The sequence below is a fragment of the Uloborus diversus genome, chromosome 4 (assembly GCF_026930045.1).
Source record: "Uloborus diversus isolate 005 chromosome 4, Udiv.v.3.1, whole genome shotgun sequence".
Classification (NCBI taxonomy): domain Eukaryota; kingdom Metazoa; phylum Arthropoda; class Arachnida; order Araneae; family Uloboridae; genus Uloborus; species Uloborus diversus.
In genome coordinates this window covers 151,364,390-151,373,440 of record NC_072734.1, presented here as the reverse complement: position 1 = coordinate 151,373,440, position 9,051 = coordinate 151,364,390, and the positions used below count along the sequence as shown (strand labels likewise).

Below are 9,051 nucleotides of genomic sequence, written 5' to 3'. Positions count from 1 at the left end.
GCATCCATTTCTTTGGAATTGATTCCAACGAGAACCTGCTAGACTTATGTATCAATAAAATTCAAGAAAGTACAGCCAATGTTTGGTTGGTTTTAAAGCTATCTCCTGGACAAATATACAAGCTTTCACTAAGTCAAGATACCAGAGCTGCATATATAGACAGTGAAACTATATTTCAGTCGTCTGGATTACAAATTAAATGTCTCAGTCCATTTAGAAGATGGCGAATTTCATTCAATGGGTTATTGCAGTAAGTTATGTGTTATACTATCAATGTTATATATATTCTAATAATGCTCATAAATTAAAATCTAGGATATATAAACTTGTTTGTTAAGCCTTGTTTAAGACAAAATACTTTATTCTCTGAAGCATTTAATCATTTGATTATTACTAATTAATATGCTTTATAAAGTATAATGTGGAGAAAAAAAATTGACGTGGACCCTACACAATTTTCTTTAGTTGAACATCACATCAATTAGTTGATTGGCAAAATCAACTAATTGATGATTTTTAATGAGTCAAAAGAATGGGTGTTGTACTCATGTGCGAGGCTTAGGTCAAATGTTAAGACAGTTGATGGTTTTATTAGTGACTGTGATCTAAGATTGCATAAAAACTGTGGAATGTGTAAAAAGATGATGTGTATTAAATAATATTCAATTTTTGTGCCAAATTTGTTATAGATAGAGGCATCTTTTTTTCCTTCGGGTGACTTTACTCAATAGGTATAATTTTTCGTGTTTTTTTTCCTCCTCTGTAACATGGAACTCAACACTAAAACATGTGCATCACTCCTTCCTTCATCTTCTCGAGAGCGATGATTGATGTAGTTATTGTTATTGATGTATTTATGGTATCTCTCTTTTTATCCATCTGTATTTTCATATTAAATTTATTTTAAAGTTACCCACATATTTTTATTATGTGTATTTCTTGATGTTACTAAAATCTCCTTCATCTTTGAACTAATATATTTTGAAAGCTGAAAATTTTTATAACTGCAAGAAATTCAAATAATAATAATAATAATAATAATAATAATAATAATAATAATAATAATTTCAGATTTTTTTCATCAATTTAAATATTTACTGCTATTCTTTTAAACTAAAGTTAAAGAACTTTGAAGCTGCATCTTGATGATATTGTTGCTTCAGAGCAACTGTACGATATCTTATGGTTGTTTTGAGATTTAGATGTCTTACTTTTGCTCTGAGGCAATTATATTAATAAATGTAAACTTACATTCATTCAAAAATGAATGAACTGTAAAAAATAGCAAAAAAAAAGAAAAAGAGAATATATTTCTTAATGGGCAGTTCTCAAAAGGTGGGAGCAAACACAGACCTCAACTTTGAAGCTTCAACACCAAATAACTTTCATTTTAATTAACTCAAAAATTTTTGAGTTAAATTAAAATACTGTATAGAGACAAGAATTGACATAAATTATGGAAAAATTGCTCTTCAAATGCCCTTAAAAAAATATTTTCTTTGCTAAAAGGCACAATTTTGGACATACCAAAACGTTAACTGAGCAAATGTACCATTAAAAAAAAATTTTTTTTAATTATTTCCATACGTTTCAAAAAAAAATTAAAGGTTTGAATCTTACACTGAATAATTTTTTGTTAATATTTTACACAAATAACAAAAGTAAAGACAGATTATTTACTTTGTAAACGATTTTAGAAAAAAGTAACTTTGAAATTTGATGTATGTCCAAAAATTACGATCTTTACTATGCTATTATTTGAGAACTAAGTATATGATGTTGTCGTTTTAAAGGTATTTATCGATCCTGAGAATCAATTTTTAATTGTTTAAAAGTGTTTTCATAAGCTTTTATGCAGTATCTTAGAAGAAAAATAATTTTTCTTAAACATACATGTGAGATGTCCAAATGGCGTTACGATCTTGACGCCGATAATTCTGTCCGTTTATTCATAATTTTTGATCATCCACTGTCTTCTAACCTCAATAAAAAATGTTATTATAATGTTATCTTCTTCAATCCACTGGTATTTTGCATAATTAATACGTTACACATTGAACAATACATAAATTACAGTAGAAACATGGCTGGTTATGATCGAACGAAAGCCATTTTGCACCAAGATCCATCCCCAAGCAAACTCCGTTGGTGACAACATAGTGTACGATAAGCTAAAGGTTACCAGAGGGGAATTCCAGTTTGACAAATGTAATTTTTCGTCAGCTGCAACAGTTTTGGCGACTTTATCACCTGCGCTAGCAATTTTTTTCCCCCGCTTTTATTATTTTAAAATTTTTTTTTTCTTTCTTTTCAAAACATAATTTAACGATCTCCAAATAGAAATACGAATTTCTTTTTTCAGTAATTATTTTTAGACATCGTTTTAATTTTTATGACATTAAAATATATATTCATTTATAAAACTGATGTCACTTTTTACATTTGTATTATTTTTAATTTGAAGCTTTTTTTTTACCTTTCATCAACTTTTTCAAAATCATTCCAAAACTTGATTATATGTAAAGAGCAGTATGTATAGCCATTCAAGTACTTGATTAATATCCTCTTTATTATTAAATTGCAAAATTCAAAAAGTAGTAAATAAAATTTTCATTGGAAAAGTTAAAAATCAGATTAACAATTGTCAAAAATGGTGAAACTTACATTAAGATGATGTCCAAAATCCGTTACCTACAGGACAACAATGTCCAAAATTTGTTACCTACAGACTGCTGATTTAATTTGCTAATTAACAATTTTTACAAATACCTGCTGTCTTTTCATGTTCATATATTGTGTTCTGGGTATACATACTATAGAATAAAAGCAAAATTGATGTCAAATTTGAAAATTTTTGAAATTGCTCAAAGTTAACTTTTTTGTTCCCACCTTTTAAGAACTGCCCTAATACTGCTAAGATGAACTTGTTAATAAGAGCTCAAAAGAGGGTCACTATGCTGCCATCAATAGCGTAACTGGGGGTTGGCAGGAGTGGCTCTTGCCAGGGGCGCAGCAGCTAGGAGGCGGCATTTCAACTGATTATTTTTTTTAAAGGAGATTATTATTATTATTTCATAGAATTTGAAAGATGCTTAAAAGTTTTTGGAAAAATCGCAAGAAAAAGAGCTAAAGGCATGTAATATATATTTTTAAGGTGAAATATCCTGCAGTTAATGTATAAGACATTGGTTTTTGAACACTGATATAATCTTATACAAAAACTTTTCTTTTGGATACAAAGGAAGTTTTTTTTTTCTCTCAAAAATAATAGACAGAAAAATGAAAAAAATGATAGAATTTCCCTGGACAGCATGAACTGTGCCCCACCCTATACCTAGTAGTGTACCAAGTGGTTGGCAGGAGTGGCTCTCGCCAAGGGTGTAGCAGTTAGGCAGTGGTATTTCGACTGATAAAAAAAATAATTGGGTTTTTAATTTATTTTTTAAAAAATTCATCATATAAGTAGAAAAGTGCTTTTATAAATTAAATTAAAAATAAAAATAAAATTCACAAAAAAAAAAAAAAAAAAGAGCTAGAGTTAAAAATCCTTAATTCTCAAAAAAAAGGGGGGGGGGGATTTTACCCGTGGCGTGAAATTCTATCCCGATTCATTGAGTTAGCTTAAGTTTTTAGCTAAGCACACAATTTGTTTTAAAAGCACATAATTTGCATACCAGGGAGGGGTTAGTGAAGAGCATCCTATGCCGGATGATTTCATTTTTTTTTCGGCAAGGGGGCGACATGGTGTCATGTTATAGCTTGAAGTGCGTAGTTTTTCTTAGGCTAAGTATTTAATATCATTATAATAAGTAATCTAGGCATAAAAAGCCTTATTTGAACGAAATATTGAGAGGCCTTAATTAGCGAACATTATTATTATCAGATTAGCAATGCTTATGTATTTGCTTTGCTTTCCTAATTATAATAGAATTTTTTAAATGCTTTGATTTTTATTTGAAAAAATTTTTCTTTCTTTCTTTTAGTAAATGTGTTAATTATGTTTATATTATACATTCTCCTATTGGTTTGAAACAAGTTCTATTAATAGTTAAAGCTGTTTAAAAAAAAAAAAAACATTACTATTAACAGAACTAAAAAATGTTTATTCTCATTTAATTAAAGAACGTGCATTATTTATATTTATTATCGAACTGCAAATACTATTGGTTTTATTGAATTTATGTGAAATACTAGGGGGAGTACTAAAATTTTTGGGAAGGGGAAAATTCTCAATTCTCCGAATGAAATCCCAATTTTACCGAATCATAAAATTCGAGCATGCACACATATACATACATTATATCTTCTGCAAAGGAACATTGGGCATCATTGAAAACTATTTTTAAAAAAAGAAGAATATTTAAGTTGCAATTCTATCTCCTAATTTGTCGAATCAATTAGTTCATGCCCCTCCCCACCCCACAAGAAAAATTTTGAGAGGTCACGGTGACCTCTAGTGACTTCCTATTGATGCAACCCTGTGGGGGGGGGGGCGATTTCTTAAGTTCGCCAAGGGCAACAGACCCTGTAGTTACGCTACTGGCTGCTGCGCTATGCACAAAAGTCGTATCTGCACTTTTCATCAAAATTGAGTTAATTGTCACCAGGTGGTTCTTTATCTCATATTTCAACTAAATATAATATTTTATCATCATTTGTCGGTACTAAACATTTTTTTAAAAATTCTGAAAAATCTGCATCAAATACATGGAGATGCAAAATTTAAAAAGAAATTTCTCGTTTTGAACTCGTCTGCAGATAAGACTTTTGCGCTTAGCACGGCAGTATGGACTGTCTGATTTAAATTATGATTCTAAGCTTAAAAACCTTGTAACTTGTATGGTCTGGAACAAAGGAGAGTCAGAAGGACATGATCCAATTTTCCTAATTTATTAAAGTGGAAGATCTTTTGCTCTTTTTCTGCAAAAATAACAGAACTTGGGACTTGTTTCAAGCTTTTCAAACCCTGCTCTAATCTTGAAATTAGGAAAATTTACTACTTTAATATAAGAGGTTGTTTGCATTAAGAATAGCGTACCTGAAGCAGCTGATTCTTGCAAAGGTCTGATTAGTTTTCAGAAAACTCTTGATCTTCATTTGAGATTGAAAAATTGACTATAAAAATAATTTGAAAATTGAATTGTGATTTTTAAAAATAATTCTTGTTTTAGTAATATGTGCATTTATTTTCTAGACAATGTAGTTCCGAGAATATTGATGGGACCAATGCTGAATTTGTGCATGTAAAATTTTCATTTGTGTAAGTTAGAATGTTTAACACTAGAATTACAGGAGGGGTCATTTTGACCCCAATTAAACTTTTTTTGCTAACTATGCCTCTGTATTTTCGTAAAAAGTTTAATCCTTCCTTGACTTTTCCTAAATAATCTTGCTGTATAATAATAAAAAGTTTTCAAGAAAATTGTAATTCTTTTAAACCCAAACTAAAGGGTTGCAACTAAAATTGCAGGTAGGTGTCATTTTGGCCCTTTTGAGAAAAAAAAGAACTGCAAATACATTTACTGATGCTGAAACAGAGCAGAAACTCAAAAATGTCTCTTAGAACGTATCATTTTAAGAACCTGAAGCTTTATAATGTTTTTGTACATAAAATAACCATTAGCCACTAGCTTCTGAAATGCAACTGAAACAGCACTGGTTTTTTGAAGAGCATTTTAAACTTTTTAAAAATATTTTATTATGTACCCTGAAAATCTCTGTATTCTTTAATTATACTGCATTTATTACAAATATGTTTATTTTAAAATAATTTTTAAAAATATTTAACATTACATGTAAAACTATGCAGATTCCTTCTCAGGGGTCAAAACGACCTACACAGTATTTCTAGGTATAAAAAGATCGGTGTAATTCTAGTGTTGAACAAAATTTTCATTTTTGTAAAACTCATTGTTTAGTGATTTTAAACTTATTTCTAGACAAAATGCTTTTGTGTTAAAGAGGTTTTTATTAATGAAAGCTGTTATTCAGAAAGTTTGCATTCTATTTTAAATCTCAATTAGTTTTCAATTTAAAAACCACCTATTTTTGAGATTCTTAACTTTAATTTTTAGTAAATCAGAATTGTAAAATAATTCTCATCGCTACCTTAAATGATGAAGTTGTCTGAAAATAGTTTGCTTTGTTATCATGAAGTCATTAATTCTTTACCTAATGCATCTGATTGCTAATTTAAGCTTAATTTATACATGTCATTAGCAAAGCCTCATTTCTGCAGATACTGTCCTTTACCTTCCTACTACAATATAGTTTCTTATACAGTAGTATTAGAAATTATTTTCTTGCATTCTCAATTTTTTATTACTTTTTTCTTACAGATGGCTTGCTATGTCTGTAGTTCAAGAGCTGAACTCGGACTTGAAATTTGAAGACTTAACTACGACATTTTCCACCAAATCATTTAACTCAGTAAAGGAGCAGCTGCTTAGGTAGTATCAAAAATAAAATATTTTTTTTTTTCCAATCTAGCATTCATTTATTAAAAAATCATACCGCAATGAATTTTTGGATCTTTTTCTTTATTACTCTTTTAAATTTTTAATTTTCAGTGGTTGTTTGCATATTTAAATGCATAGTTAAAGTGCTTAAACATGAAATTTTGCTAATGTATGAAGAAAAGTCGAACATTTTTGAGGGGAACCCCCTATTTCAACGAGAACATTGTAGGACTAGGTTCATATTCATATTGTAAATGCAGATTTGTATTATTAATGCTCCATTTACGTAGCATAATTCCCTTGACTTGTATATGTCTGTCTGTTTGAAAAGATTAAGGGTCCACCAAACCCATACCCCCCCCCCCCCCCCCACTTTTTGACCCCAGTCGGTAACCAGTCCTAATTTTGTGTCTAATGAATTAAATCTTTTGTGATAAAGTACAAATCATGACTAGATATTTGCAGTATTTTCTTCAAGATTGTGTGAGAACAAATCATGCAGGAAATTGAAAACAGTGAAACTCTTTATCCACAAGAGAAAATTTTGAGTCTTGACACATTTACGCATGTTTTTAAAACAAATTGAAAGAGAGAAAGACAATGGAGTAAAATTTAAAAACTGACAAAAAACCAGTGAATGAGTGGAATCTCACTCGTTTCTAATCCAATCTCTATATCAAAAAGTTCCTTCCCCAAATTGTCTAAAAGGTATGTTTCCATTATAAATACTGTAATACTTGTGTTGTTCTCATTGGTTTCATGTGCTGGTCTATAATCATGTCATAGTCCATCAATCAAAGTCATAAATCATGTCTTTGCTTAGAGCACCCACAAACCACTGTCATCCAGACACATACAGACATTTTCTAAAAACCGTCCCAAACAGGTTCAGCAGTCAGATAAAAGGGTCAAAACTTTTAATGGATGAATATATTTTTTTATATCATACAAATACAAAAGTGACGACCAGCAACAGGCTGTGGGCCCAGCAAGGTTGGTCCTAGTCAATTTACAATCCCCAGTGAAGATCAATTTCCCTCTCAAAACTATCTACTCCCTTGCTCATTACCACCTCTTCCGGTAAGCTGTTCCAAGGTTCTACTATCCTGCTAAAATAATAATTTTTCCTAATATCCATGTTAGCCTGAGATTTAAATAGCTTAAAACAATGACCCCTTGTCCTGTTTTCCGTGCTAAACTTTAGCCCCGTAACATCTTTTATTTTAATAAATTTAAACAACTGAATCATGTCCCCTCGGTCTCTTCTTTGCTCAAGACTATATTTTTAGCATTCTAAGCCTGGAATCGTAGTCTAAATGAGAAAGTCCATTTAATAGCCTTGTAGCCCGCCTTTGAACCCTTTCCAATACAATATCTTTCTTAAGATGAGGAGACCAAAACTGAACAGCATACGCCAAATGAGATCTTACCAAACTTCTATATAAGGGCAGAAGAACTACTTTAGATACAATAGCAACAAATAAATCATGTTTAATAAAAAGTTTTAAATTTATTGCGCAACCATGAATTGCTTTTTAAACTCTCTTGACTTAAGTTGTTGTTGCTCTGATTTTTATTTAAAAATATTATCTTTCTGTTTCTATTGTCTTTTCAGATTCCGTAAATTTCAAAATAAATATGAGCAGTGGGGTCAGTTGATGGGTACAGTTAAACTGAAAGAGGAAAATGAACAAGAGCTTTATCTATGGTCTTGCAGAACTCGTATTGCTAGTGAGTTGTTTAAAATGCTAAAGAAATTAACGATTATTTGACATAATTCTGTAATAAAAATAATTTCTTAAAATGCTTTTTTGAAATTGTTAAATAATTTTTTAAAACCAATTTTTCTAAACCAATGAATATTTTATATTTTGACTTAATTCTATGCTCTGTATTTTTTAGATGATCCATTATGGAGTGAAAAAGTTTTAAATTCAAAATTTTACATGTACTTTGAGGTACGTTTAGAAAGCTTGTGATATTTTTACTGAAATTCACTTATGTAGTAGTAAACTAGTTGTAAAATATATTTTTTTTTGAACCAAAAATTTATAATGCTACATATTTTTCTGAAGACGTTATCAGTTTTAGTTGATAACTGTAAGAAGTTTTATTAGATAAGTTATCAAAAATCTAAATTTCTGCCATTCTTCAAGAAGGGAACTAAATGTTTTGAAGTGTAATAAAATAAACATACATTTCTGACACATGCATATGTCTATAGAATTTATTGTGTAATTCTTTGTTAGATTAGTTGTTAATGTCATTAGATGAATTGTTAAATGTACATATGGTTATATGTGACTGACATGCTCCTATTATGTTTTTAAATTTTGATTACTTCCCTTTGTTTTGTATACTCATATATTTTTCATCATTTTAATTTCAATGCATTGTTCTGTTTTTTTAAACTCACCTCTCTTCAGCTGTAAATATTGAAATCTGCATTTGACACACATTTTAAACAAATACCTTAAGTTATGACTCAATAATATTGTGAAAACTGGACAGATAATTGAAAAAAAAAATGTCCATAAAATTTTTCTTGCCAAATCTGCCAATTTCCAAACCAATAAAATGTTAACTCAGTTAC

The 9,051-nt window shown here is 29.8% G+C and overlaps 1 protein-coding gene across 1 annotated transcript in view; it reads left to right on the top strand.

The window, feature by feature from the left end:
* Window positions 1–229: 229 nt before the first annotated feature.
* Window positions 230–9,051, top strand: part of LOC129220924 (uncharacterized phosphotransferase YvkC-like) — a 90,078-nt gene continuing 81,256 nt past the window's right edge. The window contains exons 1-4 of the mRNA XM_054855359.1: window positions 230–250; window positions 5,195–5,260; window positions 6,339–6,449; window positions 8,074–8,189. Of these exons, the coding sequence (XP_054711334.1) occupies window positions 6,349–6,449; window positions 8,074–8,189 (217 nt within the window). The 5' untranslated portion in view covers window positions 230–250; window positions 5,195–5,260; window positions 6,339–6,348. The remainder of the gene's footprint in view (window positions 251–5,194; window positions 5,261–6,338; window positions 6,450–8,073; window positions 8,190–9,051) is intronic.